At 36.9% G+C, this 22824-nt stretch overlaps 1 protein-coding gene across 1 annotated transcript in view; it reads left to right on the top strand.

Annotated features, from left to right (window-relative positions):
- LOC124789783 (DNA topoisomerase 2-alpha-like) overlaps positions 1–22824 on the top strand; it is a 195246-nt gene that overhangs the window by 90983 nt on the left and 81439 nt on the right. Inside the window, 1 exon segment of the mRNA XM_047257251.1 lies at positions 12774–12976. Coding sequence (XP_047113207.1) covers positions 12774–12976 — 203 coding nt within the window.

Below are 22824 nucleotides of genomic sequence, written 5' to 3'. Positions count from 1 at the left end.
ACTAGAATAAAAAATATTGTTGATACTGTTCAGATTATAATGTCATAAGTTTTGAAAATAATTACAGTTAGTAGAATTAATGCAATTTCTACATCAAAGATTAGAAAAATTACTGCGATTAGGAAGAATTGAAGGGAGAATGGCATTCGTGCTGACCTTTTTGGATCAATTCCACACTCGAATGGTGGTCTATTTTCCCAATCATTGATTAATTTTTTTTGTTAATGTTGTTGCAAGGATTATAACAATTATTGGAATAATAAATCTAATAAAAACTCTTGTAGATAGGATTAAAGATTGTTTTTCTTGATTTATATCAAGCTTTCTGATTGGAAGTCAAATGTACTATTTATACTAGAAAAACAATTATCTACCTCATCAATAAATAGAAATATATAAGAATAATCATACTACATCTACGAAGTGTCAATATCATGCTGCTGCTTCAAATCCAAACTGGTGTCTTGTTGAGAATTGGTTTATTGTGTGTCGAAGTAGACATCATGTTAAGAAGATTGTTCCAATAATTACGTGGAGACCATGGAACCCTGTTAACAACGAAAAATGTTGATCCATATACTGCGTCTGCAATAGTGAAAGGTGCTTTTCAATCCTCATATGCTTGAAGTATTGTGAAATATAATCCTAATAGTACTGTAAAAAATAATCCTTGTAATGCTTGAGTGTGGTTAGATTCTATTAAACTATGATGATGTGCTCATGTTACGGTTAAAACTGAAACTAAAAGAATAGCTGTATTAAGTACTGGAATTTGTATAGGATTAAAAGGTTGAATTCCTATTGGAGGTCATAATATTCCTAGCTCAATTGTTGGTGCTAGTCTTCTTCTAAAGAAGGCTCAGAAGAATGATACAAAGAATAATACTTCTGATGCAATAAATAGGATTATGCCTCACCGTAATCCAATTGATACAAATCCTGTATGTAATCCTTGATAGGGTCCTTCCTGTACTACATCTCGTCGTCATTGAATTATAGTTAATAAGGTAATTCCAAATCCAATTATAAATAAATTAATGTTAAATAGGTGGAATCATTTTGCTAATCCTGATACTAGGACAATTGCTCCTGTTCGTGGTCAAGGTCTATAGTCTACTAAGTGGTATGGATGATTTGAGTGAGTTGTTAACATAGGTTTAATATACTTCTCTAGAACATAAAGTTCTTAAAATTGAGAAAACATAAGCTTGAATTATAGGTACTGCTGATTCTAGGATTAATAGAAGTATTTGTCCAATAATTAGTAGTGAAATTAAGTTTATTACTGTAGACTGTCCTGTGTTTCCTAATAAGGTTAATAATAAGTGTCCTGCAATTACGTTTGCTGCTAGTCGTACTGCTAGTGTACCTGGTCGAATGACATTTCTAATTATGTCAATACTATAAATGATATTAATGCAGGTGGTGTTCCTTGTGGTACAAGGTGTGTAAATATATGATTAGTATGGTTAATTCATCCAAATAATATAAATCTTAATCATATAGGCAGAGCAATTGCAAATGCTAAATGTCTTGTTCTAGTAAAAATATAAGGGAATAGTCCTATAAAATTATTAAATAGTATTATAATAAAGATGAATGTTGTTCCATTAAATGATTTTGGCCCTAGTAGTGTTTTAAATTCGTTGTGTAAAGTTAAGTTTAGTTTATTTCAGATAATATTAATTCGTGACGGTGTAAGTCAGAACATTGATGGGATTAATAATAGTCCTAAGAATGTTGTAGTTCAATTTAATGACAAGTTGAAGATGTTAGTTGATGGATCAAATGTTGAGATTAAATTTGTTATTATTTTTAATTTAAGTTTCTTTATCTCAATTGTTCTTTTTTCTGCTCTTTTAATAAGGTTAGGTTTAAATGAGAAAAAATTTATTTGATTGGATACGATTAAATGAATAGTGAGAATAATATGAGAGGAGATATTTGAGGGATTTAGGTTTAAATTTCCCCATCAGAAGTAGTCGTTACTTTACTATTGTTTGGTCTAAGAGACCATTACTTACTTTCAGTCGTCTGATGTTTCAAGGTGTACTAATTGTTTAGTTATTTTAGATTGACACTCTAATGTTATGTATTTTAACTAATTCCTTAGATTATCTTATGTAATCACTTGATAAATAAATTTACTGAAGTTCTTTCAATTACAATTGGTATAAATTTGTGGTTTGCTCCACAAATTTCTGAACATTGGCTGAAGAATAGTCCAGGTCGGTTTGTTGTAAATGTTCCTTGATTTAGTCGACCTGGTGTGGCATCAATTTTAACCCCTAGAGCAGGTACTGCTCATGAGTGAAGAAAATCAGATGGTCTTGTTAATATTTGTACTTCTGTATTTATTGGTAGAATTGTTCAGTTATTTACGTCTAGAAGTCGAAAGCCGTCGTTTTCTAAATCTTGTTCTGGTGTTATGTAGGTGTCAAATTCTACGTCTATGAAGTCTGAATATTCATATCTTCAGTACCATTGTCGTCCAATTGTTTTGATTGTGGTTATTGCATCTACTGAATCATCAAGTAAATAGAGTAATCTTAGTGATGGTAGAGCAATAAAAATTAGGGTAATTGCTGGTAATGCTGTTCAGATGATTTCAGTTAAATGTCCATGAACTATGTTTCGGTTTGTATAGGCAATAAATAATATATAACTTAGGGCATAACCTACCATTACTGTAATTAATAATAATACGATCATAGTATGATCATGGAAGAATGATAGTTGCTCCATTAATGGTGAAGCTCCATCTTGAAGGGATAAATTTGATCGTGTTGCCATTAAATGTTTTTCTAATAAAAGGTCAAACTTTTATTTCTAGAGCTTAAATTTACTGCACTGATGTGCCATATTAGAATCTAGAGATTAATGGTAATTCTGAGTAACTGTGTTATGCAGGTGGGTTATTTTGTAGTCATTCTGTTGATCATCTTATATTAGCTCTGAATATAATTGCTCAGTTTGTAACCATTCTTTCTCATATGATTACTATGAATATAATAATTCATACAATAGAGATTGTAGACCCAATTCTTGATACTAAATTTCATGATGTAAATGCGTCTGGGTAGTCTGAATATTGTCATGGTATTCCTGCTAAACCTAAGGCTGCGTTCACACTGCCGGCCGGGCTGAGCAAAGCCTGGCCGGGACGTCGCCCGCTTTGGTATCAAACACATGGTTTTGAATTGCGGTGTTCACACTGGCGACCGGGCCGCGCCGACACGACGTGAGCCTCCCGGAGCCGAGCCGGCGACATCCCGAGTGTTTAATATTGCCGACGCAAGCTGACCGCAGGCGTGCTTCTGTGGAGCAGCACTACAGCCTCTGCAGTACACGCATCACATTTCTCCCTTCTGCTTTCATCACAAATGTGACTGCACACGTCTTTTATTTTAAGATACCTCTCATTTCACAATCAATCAAAAATCACGTTTATTATAATGATACATGCGAAATTACTTTTATTTCATTTATTTAATCTACTGTATTTACATGCATTTGCAACAATAACTTGCCAGCGATCTCGGCATTGCTGCCACTGAATAGTTCGCATTTACTTGTAAATGGAGACAGATATGAGTGTCACTGAGGGACTGAAATATGTCCCTACCAGATGACAATGCATTGTAAAGTCATGCTGTGACACGTTCCTATAAGCTGTTGTCTGTGACATCTTTTTGCAATGTTCGTACTTTAATGAATGCAGAATAACATATACATGACATTAACTTGTGTCCATCAATTTGGATCAGAAATTCGGCTAGTATCACAGTAATGATGCAGTTTCCAGATTATGGAACGAAGTAACCAAGGAGTGTGTTTCAGATAGTACGCACAAATATAAAACTATAAAGGAAAATAATTTATTTGTTTTATTTACAATGAAATGAGATACACAAAAATACAGTAAATAGCTAAGTACTTTCAATTCCAAAATTTATTTTTGAAAGGCTTTTTTAATTATTTTAAGTTGGATTTTTAACGAAATATTCAACAAAAGTGTTCCTGACAGTTTTCGAACGTAATGTGGGATTTCTGTTGAATGTGGCACCAGCTGTCTGCATATCAGCATTGTTACAAAACTTTTCAGCTTCAACATTGCATCCTTCTGTGTCAATGACAATATTATGAAGTAGACAAATGCACTTGACTATGCGATCAGTTGTTAATGGATGTTTCAGTTTCCTTCCTCGGTAGTCTCCATTTGTTGGTCATTATACCAAATGTACATTCAACAACTTTTCTTGCTCTGGAATGCATATCATTGTATAGAATCTTCTCGTTGTCCAAATTTCTGCGAGGAAAAGGTCTCATAAAATTCTCTAACAAGGGGTAAGCTTCATCTCCCAAAATGTCGTACGGTAGTTCCTGACATTCGTTAAAGTCTTGTTAGTGGCGGTAATAACAGCTCCCCATTTTTAAGTTTCTTATATAACATACTTCCTTTAAACACGCCTGCATCAGACTGTTTACCGTAGGCACCAACATCTACAGCTATAAATTTGTAATTTGCATTAGCAACTGCTTGGAGTACAATCGAATAATACTGTTTGTAATTATAAAACATGCTGCCAGAAAGTTTAGGACATTGGACACGTATGTACTTCCCGTCTATACATCCAACACAGTTTAGAAATCCCCATCTCGTACGCGTTTCACTGGCAATTTCTTTAAATCGAGAAACAGTTGGCGTTGGTAAATGAATGGGAGCAAGTGACTCCTATATGGTCATACAAATGTCTTTCACCACCACTGATACGGTGGACATTCCTAATCTGAATGACGATGCTAGTGCATGAAAGGAGATGCCAGTGGACAGATACCTGAGAAAAAAAAAATTGTAAAATGTGTTACTCAAGTGTGGTGTTGGGCGAAGTTTTTGCAGTTTTGTTTGCACAGTAGATATTTACTTAGTCCATGTCATTTCACAGTTATACAACAATAAATAATTAGAGACATTTTCTTGCACCCTTCTATATTCTTTCAATTAAAATAATGAAATTGAAATGCAAATACCTGAGAGACAGTTACAGAGAATAACTTGTATAACTTGGCAAAATAAGGTCATGTGATCCAGGGAATAGTATATTAAAATGCAATTCCACTCGGGCTTTGTTGTGTCATATGATTTTTCTAAGTTCCAAGAGCTATGCACAGTTCTTTATCAGTGGAAATAGAACCACTGAGTCAAAGGGATTATCTCAAAACTCCTCGCCTATCAATCTGTCTATCTTACAAGGTAATGAAAAGAATTCTGTGTGGTCATCAGTGGCTCCACATGATAACCCATCACCACTGCCAAGTGCTGCATCACGAAGAAAAAAGTTGGAAAATCTGAAGGAGTATTTCTGCGATTCTTCGTTGAAGGCACAGCAAGACATTAACCAAAATGACGAAGCTAATTACTTCCTAACGATTCTCAGGAGTCCCATTAACTCTCTTCCCCTCAGGGGTAAGCGTTTGTGAAATTTAAAATACAAAAACTTGACTACAATTGACTGGAGGTAGTGAATGCTGTACAAAGTTCTACTGCAAACCAAAAAGTGTGTACTAACGAATGTTACCTTATCGGTGTATACAATTTTTCTTCTGGTGTTATACTTCTGTGAAAATTTGTGTTCTGTTTCGAAATGTTGTCTTGAGTGTTCTGCAGCACATACTGAAATGTATTATGATTCATTCTGTAATATGAATAAAATTTTTCTGGATAGTTTTTAAGTTCTTCATGTAAAGAAAAAAAACTCTCCTAAATGTCTGTCGCTATTTATGGATGAATCCATAACCTCCTAGTTCTTCTGTACTTCAAAACTCGACGAGTTACTGCAGAGTCAAAACAATACCAATAAAAAAGTGAAGACGGCGTTCTACACGACATCACAGACTAGCTAAAGGCGAGCAACTGTTGACTGCAGCTGCGTTTTCTACTGACTTGCTTGTCAGCTGTCGAAGGGTGGGGATTTTTATTTAATTTATTTATTTGGCCTCCGGCAGCTAACAGCCATTTAGCCAAACAGTGGGGATTACCTTGACAGTGTAGCGCAGCCCACCAAAGAAGAAGAAAAAAAAAAAAAAAAAACAATGAAGAACAATAAAACGCACATCTGTGTCAATCTACAGTAGTTTCATTAAGTCTCCATTATTTTTTCTGTCAAAGTAGACAACGAGACTACAGAATTGCGCTTCAGTTTCTACGGTAAACGTATCACAAATCTCCCGTTTGTTTTTGTGATTAGTTTTACACCAAATTTTATCAGACCTATGTCATTGACACTACTACCTGTACATGTGCGCAGTCGCGCGCACGCACATACAGACCCTACATTTTGGCCAATTATAAAAGCATAGCAGACGATTGTCCAGTAGCCGAGGGGAAAATTTCTTATACATTTGGACTTATCTAGACAATGAGACCATTAAAATAATACGAGGGACCGACACTAGGTCTATGCTGATCACGAGTAATTAGTTTTTGTGTGTCCTGCATTATATGACTACACTAAACCAAGCTGTAACCGCAAGAACTCCTTGGCTTGCGGACGCGGCACTGACACCACTGAATAGCTCGCATTACTTGTGACCAGAGACAGATATCAGTATCGTTATCATTTCAAAAACTTTTTGGTACTTTTAGGTACATTTCATTCCCAACAATTTATGGTCTAAAACGGATCTAACAGAAAGCTACCTGCTGCATAACTTTTTCACTACAAGATTTGTAAATCAAGTGCAGAAAGTTGACAAATAGCATCATTTCACGATGACTGTTAAGAAATATGGAAAGATAAATGATTCAATACGAAGCTAAGATGTTACACTACCACGTGTACACAAATCAGAGTTTTTAGCCGCTTACTTTCTTCAAAATCGGTTGGGAAGCGTTATAAAACTAGGAAATCACGTGAAACGAAAAGTAGACTTTTTCTTTTTTCACGATGTAAGTAACGCTTTTAAGGAAAAAATAAGTTCATAAAACGATGTGGCGAAGTCTTATATACTGCTAAGAATTTTTAAAACATGAAAATCGGAGAAGTGGTTTTTCCCCCATTTCGCCGTCCCGGCTCAGCGTTGCGCGCAATGTGAATGCACTACACGTCGGCCTGAGCTGGCTAGGCACGAGCCGAGGCAGTACGTGTCATCCCGGCCCGGCCGGCAGTGTGAACGCAGCCTAAGAAGTGTTGAGGGAAGAATGTTAAGTTTACTCCAATATATATAATTGTGAACTGGATTTTTAATCATGTATTTTTATAGTTAATCCTGTAAATAGTGGATATCATTGAATAACACCTCCTATAATTGCGAATACTGCTCCTATAGGTAGAACATAATGGAAGTGGGCTACTACATAATATGTGTCATGTAATACAATATCAAGTGATGAGTTTGCTAGTACTAATCCTGTTAATTCACCAATTGTAAATAGGAAAATAAATCCTAGAGCTCATATAATGGTGGGTTAAACTTGAATTTAGTTCCATATAGTGTAGCTAGTCATCTGAATACCTTAATTCCTGTAGGTACAGCAATAATTATTGTCGCTGATGTGAAGTATGTTCTTGTGTCGACATACATTCCTACTGTAAATATATGGCATGCTCATACAATAAATCCTATTAATCCAATTGATAACATGGCGTAAATTATACCTAACGTTCCAAATGATTCAATTTTCCACTCTTTCTTGACATACAATGTGTGAAATAATTCCAAATCCGGGTACAATTAGAATGTAAACTTCTGGGTGCCCAAAGAATCAAAATAGGTGTCGATATACAATTGGATCTCCCCCTCCCGCAAGGTCAAAGAATGATGTATTTAGGTTTCGGTCTATTAATAATATAGTAATAGCTCCTGCTAAATCTGGAAGTGAAAGAAGAAGAAAAAGAAGGGCTGTAATAGCTACAGTCCAAACATATAAAGGTGTTTCGTCTCAAGTTATGCTTTCGGATCGTATATTAATTGCTGTTGTAATAGTTTAATGCACCAAGAATTGATGATACACCTGCTAAGTGTAGTGAGAAAATGGCTAGCTCTACAGATGCACTCCCATGTGCAATAGCTCCTGCCAGAGGGGGATAAACTGTTCATCCTGTACCAGCACCGTTATCCACTGTAGAAGATGTAAGAAGAAGGGTTAATGAGTGTGGTAGTAATCAAAAACTTATATTATCCATTCGTGGGAATGCTATATCTGGTGCACTGATTATTAATGCTGCCCGTAATCGTGATGTGATTGACATGTGTAATCACACCTCCAAACTTACCAAGAGGTCCGAAACGAATAATACGGTCTGCTGCGATTACGGTCAGCATGGGGTTCACGCCTGAGCCTCAGGACGTGCGCTAGCAGCGCATGTCGGGTGTTTCAAGCGTCAACTTCGCGTCTCAATATCTTGGGATGTAATGGGAATATTGCGATATAATCAACGCCATTGTGTATGTGCTTTGTCATGCTACGGATTGCTGAAGAAAAAATATTGGAGGTCCATTAAAAAAACATAAGTTTGTGTTAAAAAACACATATGCTTTCGTTTTAGAATGTTTCCAAATACGTACATTCATGGGCCCCAGCCCTACATTGATACCGATGAAAGTCGTTTTCCAATAGCTGTTATTGTTCCAGAGATATTTTGGGTGGACAAGATAGCTGGGACACCCTGTATATAGAAAAGATTTCAAAATGAAACAGTGACAATAACAAACGTAATTGTACCCAACAATTACGTTTGTTATGAGTCCCGGTCGGGGCACACATTTTCATCTGTCCCCGTTGACGTATGTCAACGCCTGTAAGCAGCTAAGGGTGTTCATTTCATTGTAATTGTAATAGGTATTACTATGAAGAAAATTATTACAAATGCGTGGGCTGTAATAATAACATTATAAATCTGGTCATCTTCAATTAAAGATCCTGGTTGACCTAGTTCAGCACGATCAAGTATTCTTATTGATGTTCCAAAAAGAAAGTATAAAGTACCAATGTCCTTATGGTTTGTTGAGAATAATCATTTTTGCGGTAAGATGGCTGAATCTTAAGTGGTAGACTGTAAATCTACTTATGAGATATTTTTCCTACCATACTCTGGTCTTATATTCAGTTATGATTCTAGACTGCAATTCTAGAGGTGTACAGTTTTACTAAGGCCTAAAATATTATTTTTTTAATTATAACTTTGAAGGTTATTAGTTTAAGCAACTTAAGTCCTTAGTACAATGAGATTAGGGTTGATGTTGAAATCAATCCTATTATTGAAATTATTACGGTTATAGGAAGAATAATTCTTGATTTTTGAGACTTATCTTAATTAATCATGAATTTTCGGTGTATGACATAATTAGGGCTGAGAATGTAATACGTATGTAATAATAAAGTGTAATTGTAGTTAATATGACTAAATAGTTATAATAGTTGTTTTCTATTAATGATTGTATTAAAATTCATTTTGGTAGGAATCCAAGAAATGGTTGTAAGCCACCTAGAGATAGTAGGGGTAAAAATGTTATGAATTTAATTTCAGTTTTTATGTCCCTAGCTGAATAGATCTGATTTATAAAAAATAGATTCATTTGCTTGAATATTAAGACTATGATTAGTCTTAGTAGTGAATAAATGGTTCCCAGATGTTTTCTCTGACTGTTAGAGATCTAATTATTCACCCTAAATGTCTAATTGAAGAGTATGCTAGAAGTTGGCGTAGAGATGTTTGATTTAAACCTCCTATTGTTCTAATAACAATTCTTAAAATGATAATGGTTCAAATAAAGGTTCTTAGTTGAATACAATATGATAGTACTATTATTGGGGCAATTTTTGTCATGTTATTAATGTTAAACAGTTATTTCATCTTGAAGCGCCTATAGAAATGAAAAGTTGCAGCTCCAATCTTTAATAATAATCTAGATCTGATTTTTAACGAGGGGATAAATTCTGTTTCCCATCCTATTGGATACTTTATTTGAATCAACAAAATTGAAAATAATAGTATTGTCGATGCTATTGCCTGGACAATAAAATATTTGATGATTCATGTATCATACTTTTATTTCTCGTTAGAAGCGGAATAAATGAAAGTAAGTTGATCTCCCAGTTTCTTTCATTCTCTTACCATACAGGAAGAAATATATTATCAGAACATGAAATTCACTTTCCTCCATTTTCATGTAGCAATTCACAACCACTGTTTTTAGATGTGGTTAATAATGTCCTAAATAAGATGTAATTAATTTCTGTGATTATGCACAGAATAGAAAAATTACTTCAGTGTTAATAAGAAATGTGCTCAAAGTGTCAGTCTTGATCTTAATCAATCTGCTCTCAGGCTTACAGCATGTTAATACTGTATTCCACCTTACCCTAATTGTCACAATGGTTTTATGAAAACTACACAAACATTGCAGAGTTTGTGTTTTCACAGGTCACGTGACCTCAAACCTATTAAGCACAGTCATAATTTTTGTAAGGTATTTGGACCTTGGATCCAATCTGGATCAGTCTATTAGAGTTGAAAGTAGTGGTTGCATACTTATTGATGAGGTGAGCTCTCCAATGCTTTGAACATGAAACTTGGCAGCTGTCCTTAATTCAGTCACAGGAAGTGTATAATGAGCATCATTTGGTGCACTGAAAATAATTTGAGAAAATATGCATTAATCCTAGAGGAGACAGAAATGTATGATGATGTATTTACCATATTTAAGCATTATTAGTTGGAGTGTGTTACGAACTATGATCTGTAGGGATCAAGGAGAAACTTTGGCTCTGGGTAAAGAATTTGTGCTTGGCCAACATTCACAGCAAAGATTGACTGGCAATTTGGCAACATCACACAGATAGCCAGTGGCAATATATGTCTTTGTGAACATGCTTTATTAAACGAAACAGAAAATGTTGACAGTACAGCCTATAAGCACAAAGTGACTGTAGCTACAATATGAGGGTTTGAGAAGACTCAGTGAAAGTAAAACTGGGCCCAGTTAATGTTATATAAACACCTGCAGGATGAGACTATTAAACTTCCTCTATACATAATATATATTCTATTAGAATATTGAGCATTGTTGCTAAGCATTTAATCACAAAGTAATTATTATACATATCTGCAGATATACCTGTTAATTGCAGCAATCTGGTCAGATATTTACTCTCAATGTAATACTTACTGAGGTTATCCACAGTTGCGCAGACCCTTAGTTGTAACCTATTTAGCTTAGGCAGCACTTGGTTTAAATTAGGCAGCAATTGGACTACATAATTTTGTCTAAGCACCCACTTGATTGAAGAGTTATAGTGATTTCATACCCCCCATTTCTAGTGCCACTAGATTCTGCTAAATACATGGTGTTTCAAAAAGAATATATGTATTTCGAATGCATATATTTATTAAACTTTAAGACTTATGAATATGAAACGTTACACACATCTTTATGAATCTCTCAAGTTCACATTACAGATGTTCAGTATGTCCTCCATCAGCGACACAAACAATATCACATCGATGCTCAAATTCCTCCCATACTTGGGCAAGCATGTTCTTCGTCACTGATCTTATGGCAGTACGGATCCGGTTCTTCAACTCTTCCAGGTCTTGTGGGAGCGGTGGTACATAAACGTTGTCTTTAACAAAAACCCACACGAAGTAGTCAGAGGGTGTCAAATCCGGTGACCGTGGAGCCCAGCTGAGACGTGCTAAGTCGCCAGCTCCTTGACCACCAATCCAACGGTTCGATAAGAGTCTCATTCAGATATTCACGCACTTGACAACTCCAGTGAGGGGGTCCCAGTCTTGTTGAAAAATGGAGTTGTCTTCGTGTAGCCTCGGAAACAACCAGTTTTGTAACATAGTGAGATTCTGCCGACAGTTAACCATGTTTCCATCAAAGAAGAATGCACCGTAATCAGATGATCGGGATATCGCACAAAACACATTGACCTTCGGCGAATCTCATACGTGTTAAATGGCTGCATGTGAGGTCTGTAGGCGCCAAATTCGAACATTGTGTTTGTTTACCTGACCACTAACATGGATTGGTAACTTTATCACTGAACACGATGTGGTGTGCGAAAGTGTTGTCATTGTCAACAGCATTAAGCATCTCGTTACAAAATGCCACATGTTTGTGTTTGTCATCAGGACGCAGAGCTTGTAACAGCTGTAACTTGTACGGCTTCGTAACCAACCTACATCTCAAAACACGCCGAATTGTTGTTGTAGGCAGCTGTAACTCCCGACTGGCACGAGGAGTTGATTTTGAAGGTCTTATGTTGGAAAGCAGTTTTGACTTTATGCAACATTTTCTTCAGGAACAAGAGGGCAGCCAGGACTGTTTCCTTTGCATGCACATCCTGTATTCAGAAGCTGTTGATACCATCTGCAAATGTTCCACCCATTCAGAGGATCAATTTGGTACCTGAACCTGAAACATCTTTGCACTTTGATCCCAGAATTCCATTTCGCAAACTCGAGAACACAAAATTATTTCTGCTGCGGAGTAGCCATTTTAAACATATGACGGTTACCAAGCAAAACAGAAGACAACTGACATCTAGCAGCTGTTAATATAAACTAGACTATGTATTTGTTTTGCCAATAGCTGAGCCAAGGTGCAGCAATCAATTTGGACAAAATTATACTTTGTAATACATATACTCTTTTTGAAGCACCTTGTAATATGTATATTCTTCTTGAAACACCTTGTAATATGTACGTTAAGGAATGTTTGAATATATTTTGATGTGATCATAATATTAACATATGTTTCAGATTCCTTGGTACAAGAACTACAGAGGAGTTATTGAGCCTCTTGGTGACAGTAGGTATGTTGTATATGGTGAGGTAGCAATACTAGGGGAGGACAAATTGGAAATAACAGAGTTACCTATTGGTGTCTGGACTCAGACATACAAAGAAAATGTACTAGAGCCTATGATGGGAGGCAGCAATGACAAGTCACCACCACAGATAGTGTAAGTAATTATTTTTTAATAGAAATAATACATAAAAAGGAAGATCAGTCTCTGTCATGTAATTAATGTTATTGTGTGTTTCGAAACTTACCAGTGTATAGATCATACCATGAAATTTGAGGTTAACTACTAGATGTTAGTAACTTCCTGACAAGATGTTTTGATGGAGAGTCTTCTGGCCATGTTCAGAAGTGTTCTGGTAGATGTCAGTGTGTTTCCACCAGCACCTTTATGGAGTACTCAAATACTACTACAATGAAAATAATCAATTATAGAAACTATAACGTAGATGGATAGATAAAAAAAAATCTGCTCACCAAGTGGTGGCACAGAACACACAAACAAAAGAATTTACAATTACAACCTTTCGGAGCCAGTGACTACTCCTCGTGGCAGAAGAGTTGAAGGGGAAGGAAGAGATTTGAAAACCTTAGGGCTTAAAGGTGGAAGACAGGGTAATATTAAGACAGTGATTACTACTGAAGCATTGTGCACAGGTTAATAAGAGTGAAATGTTAAGTGCATTGTATGTAACAATGGTGGGAATGGCGACAGAGAAAAATAGGTAAGTCAGAAAATGAAAGATGTAGAAAATTAAGAAAGGAGTAGTTACTGTGAAGCAATGATGAGATAGAAAGAAGTAATGTAAATGAAGGTCAGGTGGGTGGTGAGAACCAGGTACATATTTTAGTGCTAGTTCCCACCTGATGAGTTCTGAGAAATTGGTGTCTTGGGGAAGAATCCATATGTATGGTGAAGCAGGCACCGAGATCATGACTGTCATGTACGATATGCTCTGCAACAGGATATTGTGTGTTGCCTGTATACAGCCTATGCCTATGCCCATTTATCATGACTGATAACTGGGTGGTAGTCATGTCGATGTTACAGGCCCAACAGTGTTTACATAACAGCTGGTGTATGACAGTGTCATTTCACAGGTGGCTCTCACTTTGATAGTATATGTTTTTCCAGTTATGGGGCTGGCATAGGAGTTGGTAGAGGGTGCATAGGGCAAGTCTTGTAGAGGGAACGATCACAGGGGTAAGAACCATAGGGTGGGGAGATGGGTGCAGAAGGAGCATAGGGTCTGACAAGAATATTGCGCAGATTGGGAAGGCGACGAAAAGCTATTGTAGGTGGGTGCGCAAAATCTCAGACAGAATTACTCATATCAGGGCATGGCCTTGTTGAAGTAGATGATTAATACATTCAAGACCAAGATGACACTGAGTGACAAGTAGTGTGCTTAATTTGATCAAGGCATTTAGGCAGATGAAGTGTTTCTTCAGCATCTGAAAAGCTTTGACTTGTTGACCACTACTTATTAACAAAATTGCTATCATATAGAATACCATACACAGTTTGCCACTCTGTTAAGGTAACATGCAGCATGTTATCGTAGGATGGAGAGTCTTTGGCAGATGTAGAAATAACCTCGAGATTGCATATGCAAAAACTTAGTATGCTTGGCCTACGAAAGGAGTAAGTCACAATGGAAGTGAGTCAACTCAAACAAATAGCCGGATGAAAATATTTGTGGGGAACGGAAGCGATAGATGTAAATGTTATTTTGCGAGTACCACAAGGGCTATTAGGCACTGTTCTCACTGAGGCGATATGAATGCAATTCTGTTTGCGATACAATGCAGAAGCAATCTGCATTGGTGAAGCACATAGGAACCCTGTGGAGATGATTTAATTGGTTCACACCGGGACAATAGCAATACAACACCAATATGTACATGTATAGGGAAATTTTGAGCCTTCTGGTGTGTGGTCAGAAAAAATGTTTTGTGTAGATGAAGCAAAGCTACATCCGCCTCTGTAATTAGTTGCTTGGTAAAATGTATACTTATCGGAAAAAAAATTAAAAATCACTTTTGGGATTTGTGCGCGTTACCTGCCATGCACTCTTTCTCATTAGATTTTGAGGAAACTATTCAGTAAAAAGGAAATAAGTCTTCCCCCCCCCCCCCCCCCCCCCCCCCCATGTCTTATAGTCTGACATCACTTCTTGATAAGCCTGGTTTTCTTTTTGTTATTACCCATAGTTATTGTGATACCTCTATGTAAAGAACATCATCATGCATATTTTGAAAATTTTGTCACGAGTGGTCGCTGTCCATTTTACACTTGGTGCATTTTATTGCATACACTGTTGCATACGAAATGTAGCTAACGTATCATGATTTATTTAACAGTGGAAGGAGAACCATAGCTATTCTCGAGAAAATGTGTGAAGGTTGTCTGTGACGAGGTAGGCAGCTAGGCGCTCATAAATATATGTGTTTACTCGTGGAAAAACAGTTCATTAAGGCAATATTGTATCTAAAATATGTAAATTAGTATCCATTGTGATCTAGATATTGAAGGTTTCGCTTTTACTTGTGTAGTTTTCATGAAAAGATAACTGTTCTAAAGTGCAAGCCATTGGCATGGGTTTGCATTTGTTATCGACCACAGTAAATTATATGATTATTCGATAATTTCCGGGTAGTGTCTGTGTAGCTTTATTGTGAAGAGTATCATGCGTGTATAGTTTGCATTCGGTTCGCGTTTTCTGTGTTCCTGTACTTCCATACAGTTAATTTTCCATATTGTGCAGTAAAGTCGTTAAGTGGTGTTTCTGTTTCCATTTGAGTATTTATACATAATTCAGTGATAGCGCCTGTTCAAATTTGTCGTGAGAAAATATCGAGCCTCTCCAGTTTCGTACTCGTCACTCTTGGCAGAAACTAAATCTCATATCTGTGCCGTGCCTATTGATGCAATTGGGAGGTGGGGTTACACTAATCATGGCCTGCACCTGAATAGGAGGGGGAAATAGATTAGTTGATCATCTAGCAGAAAATGTAAGGGGGGCCACATGCACACAAGACAAAATACCTGTGATTACTGGAGTCAGAGGGACACATTTTTTAGTGTAGAGTCAGGTTACAGACAGAGTATTGAAAGAGATTAAAACAGAACAGTGCCATAATGCCTGTAGCAGTATCAAAAGAAATAAAATTTGTGTGTTTCAACAGAACATTAGAGGATTGAAAAATAAGATGGATGAGCTTCTTGTATGCCTAGGAAATGGGGTAAATTCTGAAGGTATAGATGTTTTGTCTTTCTCTGAACACCATGTAACCGCAGTGGTGGAGAAGTTAAATTTAAGGGATTACAGATTAGTGTCTTATTCATGTAGAGTCAACATGGAAAAAGGAGATGTTGCTACTTATATAAAAGCTGGACACAAAGTCAAAAATATTGAAACAAATAGTTTTTGTGCAGATCAGATCCTTGAAGCATGTGCTTGTGAGTTGCTACTGCAATATACGTTATAGTAATTGTAACAATCTATAGATCCCCTCAAGGTAAAATACAGCTATTCATGAAAACATTTTAGTGGCGTTATTGAGCTACCTGTCAGACAAAAAGAAGCAGTTAATGGTTTGCAATGATTTTAATGTAGATTTCTTAAAAGATACAGATAGGAAAAATTAGCTAGAATCTTCGTTTGGTGGTTGTTAATTTTCCAACTCGTGTGCAGCAGGACAGTAGGTCACTTATCGATAACATTTTCTTAGACAGTGCTCAGGCAGAAACAATTAATGTGTAGCCAGTTGTTAGTGGGCTATCTGATCATGATGCACAGTTAATGGAAATAACACATATAGCACCTAATAGGCTTCAGGGAGGTTCATACAAGGCAGGGAGGCTTATTGATGTGAACAGGGTACAGAGTTTTAAGAGCAGCCTAGAAGAGGTAGAATGGGATGAAGTATTCACAGAAAATGGTGCTGATGCCAAATTCAATTTATTCCACTGTAAATTTGTCTCAATATTTGAGTGGCTTTCCTGAAACATTATCCAAAAACTCCCATTACAAAGGCAAGTAAGCCATGGATTACTAAGGGAATTCAGATATCGTGTCAGAGGAATTCCCATAAGGATAGTAAGCCCAAACTATTTTTTAAGTTTGGGTCCCATAACTTCGACAAATTTGGCATTTTTTATCCAGTTTTCTTCTATTGCAATTTTGACTGTAGTACTTGTTGGTTTCATTGCTAATATATAGGGTTTATACAACCTGGGAGATCCAGGAAAAACCCGGGAATTTTTTCATCCGTGAGAAAACCAGGAAAAACCTGGGAATTTTTCATTGTTTTAGTTTTCAGATAAATTTTTGTAATTTTGACTGGTAAGAACAGATATTCTAACAAAGGATATTACTGTATCCCGCTACTGCAGAATAATACTTAAACATTAGAACATAAACATTAGAACATAATCGAGACAGAAAAACGAAAATAACTTAAATTGCAAAGGAAATGTGCCGTATATGATGACGATACACAGTGATTGTGCTAGCGTCTGCCAACAGCAAAATGTATCAAAGGCTTTAGGAAGACTGTGCAATGCTTCATAACAACAAATTGCCTCCGATGAGCGTGAAGTCGCAACTGTTTACATTAGATGCGTTTTAGAGTTACGAGCGGGCTCGTGCGCATGTGCAGTTGAGCCGTGTTTGAGTTGTAGATACTCCTGCTTCTGGCTACAGGAATGTGGCTGTTGGGTGTGCAAGCAGTTGCAGCAAGCAGCTAGATGCTACCGGGGGAAAAGGGGGCACCAAATTCATATTCTTGAGGGGGGGGGGGGGGGGGAACTTGTTTAACAAAGCGCCTAGCATCCGGCGCACGTTTGTCTATCGATTATTCATATGATTTTGAAACGCTTCCCTGTTGGTTTTTGAACACATTATAAGTTGATTTCTGAATAAATTATAAATTGATTTTTGCATGCGTATGTCTCTGTCGGGAAGAATCCTTGTCGCATCTAGAAATAAACTTTCCGCAGACAAAAGGGGACGGGGCTATATGAGCTGAGTGGAGTAAAGCTGAACGGATGAATGCCAATTGCTGTCTCATTATGTGGTTGATTGGGTTTGCGAATGATCAGCATTGTTATAATTACTAGTGAAATCTATAGATTCAGACTTCCACAATGGAAATAAACGACTGGCAGGAATAACAGGTGAGGAAGATGACGTATTATTTTCTGGGTGTATCCAAGAAGATGAAATATTGACAAAGTTTTGGCCAGATTGCTATACTATCAAGGACCAATTGTACAGTCCCCAGCTAGCAGCCACTTATGCTCTATTTTGAAAGTAATGTGGAAAACGTGTTGTACAAACACGTAATAGTGCCTAAAAACCGGAAACTAATTGTGGGATAACTAAACCTGTGATTCTGGCAGGGTTAGTGAAGTTAATCGGCAAACAAATTTTGACCATGGCAGGAATAGCTACAGAATTGGTGACGACAAGATTGTTTGTTAGAATGAGGAAGGAGAAGAAACGGGGACATCCACAAATTATGGAAGAATAAAACGATTCCAAATTTATATAAAAATTTCGTAATACTACTTTTCGATCTCGTGCTTGAGAAACTGGTGCGTATGAATGAAATGTGAAACTATTTCCAAACGTAAAGCTTTTTGCTCCTAGTAGGCCTAATAGGCATTTGATATTGGTACTTCATGAATTATGTTCTGTCTTGTTATAAAAATGGCCATTTGCACCAAAACAGTCTTATTTATTTGGCGTGGGTTACAAAATTGCTGCCTATTTTGTTTTATGTAGCAGACAGTGACAAAATGCACATAATCAGATCGAGAAACCATGCCAGTCTAGGGTATTATTTGTGTTAACAGCTTTTTCAGTATTAGATAATGACGTTTCGATTTTTCATGTAGCATAACGTGACGAACTTTGAGGTAATAGATTCTTTCGCAGAAAGGAAAGCGCGCCATGTAAAGCTGTAGCAGGTTTAGAGAGAAAAAAATGCTAGGAGCTAAGGATTGAAGAAATGTGTAATTTCTTGCTTATCTCTTGTCTTTATTGGTTTTATGTATCCTATATTTAATTTTATATCAAACAAAACAGCAAGTTATTAGCTAATAGGCAATAAAGAGTGCAAATTTGCTGAAGAGTTCTTGTTCTCCCGATTACAAAAAGAAAGAGGGGGCAGGCTGTAAAACCGGCCGACTGGGAGCAGGAGAAGCACCACAGGACATCTCAATTTCCACTGAGCCAATCCTGACAAAACTACCATCTGGTGAGCAAGATGTAGGGGACAGGCGAAATACCCTCAGACTTCAAGAAGAATATAATAATTCCAATCCCAAAGAAAGCAGATGTTCACAGATGTGAAAATTACTGAACTGTCAGTTTAATAAGCCACAGATGCAAAATACTAACATGAATCCTTTACAGACAAATGGAAAAACTGGTATGTGCCGACCTCGGGGAAGATAAGTTTGGATTCCGCAGAAATGTTGGAACACATAAGGCAATACTGACCCTACGACTTATCTTAGAAGCTAGATTAAGGAAAGGCAAACCTACGTTTCTAGCATTTGTAGACTTAGAGAAAGCTTTTGACAATGTTGAGTGGAATACTCTCTTGCAAATTCTGAAGGTGGCAGGGGTAAAATACAGGGAGCAAAAGGCTAGTTACAATTTGTACAGGAACCAGATGGCAATTATAAGAGTAGAGGGGCATGAAAGGGAAGCAGTGGTTGGGAATAGAGTGAGACAGGGTTATAGCCTATCCCTGATGTTATTCATTCTGGATATTGAACAAGCAGTAAAGGAAACAAAAATTCGGAGTAGGTATTAAAATCCATGGAGAAGAAATAAAAACTTTGAGGTTTGCCGATGACATTGTAATTCTGTCAGACAGCAAAGGACCTGGAAGAGCAGTTGAACGGAATGGACAATGTATTGAAAGGAGGATATAAGATGAACATCAACGAAAGCAAAACGAGGATAATGGAATTTAGTCGAATTAAATTGGGTGATGCTGCCGGAATTAGATTAGGAAATGAGGCACTTAAAGTAGTGAATGAGTTTTGTTGTTTGGGAAGCAAAATAACTGATGATAGTCGAAGTAGAGGGGATATAAAATGTAGACTGGCAATGGCAAGGAAAGTGTTTTTGAAGAAGAGAAATTTGTTAACATCGAGTTAAGATTTAAATGTCAGGAAGTTTTTTCTGAAAGTATTTGTATGGAGTGTAGCCACGTACGGAAGTGAGACGTGGACGATAAATAGTTTAGACAAGAAGAGAATAGAAGCTTTTGAAATGTGGTGCTACAGAAGAATGGTGAAGATTAGATGAGTCGATCACATAAGTAATGAGGAGGTATTGAACAGAATTGGAGACAAGAGAAATTTGTGGCACTACTTGACTAGAAGGAGGGATTGGTTGGTAGGGCATATTCTGAGGCATCCAGGGATCACCAATTTAGTATTGGAGGACAGTGTGGAGGGTAAAAATCGTAGAGGGAGACAAAGAGATGAGTACACTAAACAGATTCAGAAGGATGTAGGTTGCAGTGGGTACTGGGAGATGAAGAAGCTTGCACAGTATAGAGTAGCATGGAGAGCTGCATCAAACCAGTCTCTAGACTGAAGACCACAACAACAACAACAACAACAACAACAACAGACCCTAATGGTAACACACATGAAAAAGATCAACATTATATGCGAAAGCTTAGCTTCTCTTGCCGCTTATTAACCTTAGAGACCAATATTGTATGTAAAAGCTCTGCTTTTATTGTAGCAACACTATGTGTATTAATTTAAATTGTTAACTTTCCCTGTTTGTGTGTTCGTGTTACTTGACAGTGATGTTGCTGTTGGCTGGCTACATCACGTGTCCTATGCTCTGTATATCTGCTGCCATTGGCTGGCGAGATCACGTGACGTGAGCTATGACTGGCTTACAAACGCACATCGCAATCTCGATTTCAGTGATTCAGAAAGTAACATGCGGAGTTGTGTGGAATTCGAACGTATACTTTCGTAATTTGAAAATACACCGCGTACGTGTTGCTGGACATCAAAGGTATTTCCAAAACATGTCTTTTTTTCCCCTTAGTTTTGTTTTCTAAAGTGCTGGAAAATTCTACGCCTATGTATAAAACCATAACCATTCAAAAGATTGATATGGGAAAATATACTGTCACTTAACATGGGAAACACGTGTTTTCACCCAGGAGAAAGTGTATTTTTATCCGGAAAAAATCTGGGAATTTTTTTCCTTGTCCTCGTATACATCCTAATAAATTCAAATAGATCGTTCCCAATATTTAATTCAACAGGCAAGAATAAGTCAGGATCCAAAGTTGCATGCTTTCTACAAAAGATACTGTAATATTTTAAGGAAAGTCATTAAGAAATCGAGAAGCTTGTGTGTTTTGACAGAAATTAATAATGCGGATAGTATGATTAAAACTATATAGAATATTGTCAAAAGGGAGACAGGGCAGTCTGACAATGCACAGCATACCATAGCAATAAAGCTAAATGATGATGTTGTGAGTAATAATTCACAAGTTGCAAGTATTTTTCAACAATCTCTTTCCAAATGTAGCAGCAAAAATAGCGATAAAGGGTTCATTTGAAGAAGCAAAAAAATATGTTAACACTTTGTCGTCTGCACATCTCGTACAAACTGACTCGCCTGGTGCCGGCAGCTCCAATTCCGATTACTTGGCTTGTCGCCGGCTGTTCTTGACATTATCAGGAGATCATAAAATGTTAAGTTATACTAAACTCATCATTAGTTCTCAACCCTGTTCCCCTATTTTTGTGGAATTTCGAAGATATACATACGTAAATAAATACAAAAATTGTTTGTTTCAAATATTTGTTTATTTAAGATTTTTTGAAAAATAATCATTATGAATTGCACTTTGAAAAATCAGTCGGCATTATCCCGTTTATTGTTGTTGTCGGAAATATGTAAAAATGATAATATTTGACTGAATTGGTTGCGGAACATAGTTTTGCGAAATATCAGTGTGTATATCAATGGATTCGTTGACCAATAACCATCGATACTTGCCTTTTTGTACAATACCCATAAGGATAGCAAGCCCAAACAATTTTCTAAGTTCGGATCCTATAACGTCGACAAATTTGGCATTTTTTAATGTTGTTTTCTTCTGTTGCAATTTTGACTGTAGTACTTGTTGGTTTCGTTGCTAATATATTCAAATAGATCGTTCCCAATATATAATTCGACATTATCCTCGATGCTCTCTGTATCTTTGGAAATATGTTTGGACCCAACGATCCTTCAAATTTATGCACTGTGTTCTTCATCCGATTCATGGGAATCAGTAGACAGCCGTAGAGTTCGCGAATTTGTCTTGGACGTATATCACTGTCTTCCAATGCTTCTGCTTCATTTTCATTTTCACGATATCCAATGTCTCATTCCCAATCGGCAGAGTCATCCGGAACTTCAGAAAAGACGTTCACACATTCATCGTAAATAATTGTATCGACTCTTTCGACTCCCGTGATGAAAGGGCACAAGTACTTACTAAGACAAAACACTTGTTTACTCGTGTAACTTATTGTTACCTGTACAAAACACCAACAGAATGCAAAAGATACTAACGTGTTGTCACCGGCCCCTGCACGATACTATGCTCATGACACCACTTTGGCTTCGCCGGCCATTGACCGCTATTTCGCGCACCACTGTGCTGTCGCCAAATGGCATAGTGTTAACAATGACATTCCCCAAGACTTTAAGCCTTTAGAAATAGCATCAACATCCCCTGCTGAAATTAAGGGAATTATGAATATACAGGAGCTCGTGTGGTGTTCATGGAGTCTCTAACAGAATTTTGAAGTGTTGTTCTAATTTGATAAGTGGAGTCCTTAGTGATATATGTAATGCTTTGCAGGCACAGGGAATTTTTCCAGGCAAGTTGAAATACACAATTGTCAAACCTCTTCATAAGAATGGGAACGAGTGACTTAAATAATTATAGACC

Source organism: Schistocerca piceifrons, chromosome 3 (assembly GCF_021461385.2).
Source record: "Schistocerca piceifrons isolate TAMUIC-IGC-003096 chromosome 3, iqSchPice1.1, whole genome shotgun sequence".
Taxonomy (NCBI): domain Eukaryota; kingdom Metazoa; phylum Arthropoda; class Insecta; order Orthoptera; family Acrididae; genus Schistocerca; species Schistocerca piceifrons.
Note: the sequence above shows the minus strand (reverse complement) of the source record. Positions and strands in the feature narration are given on the sequence as shown.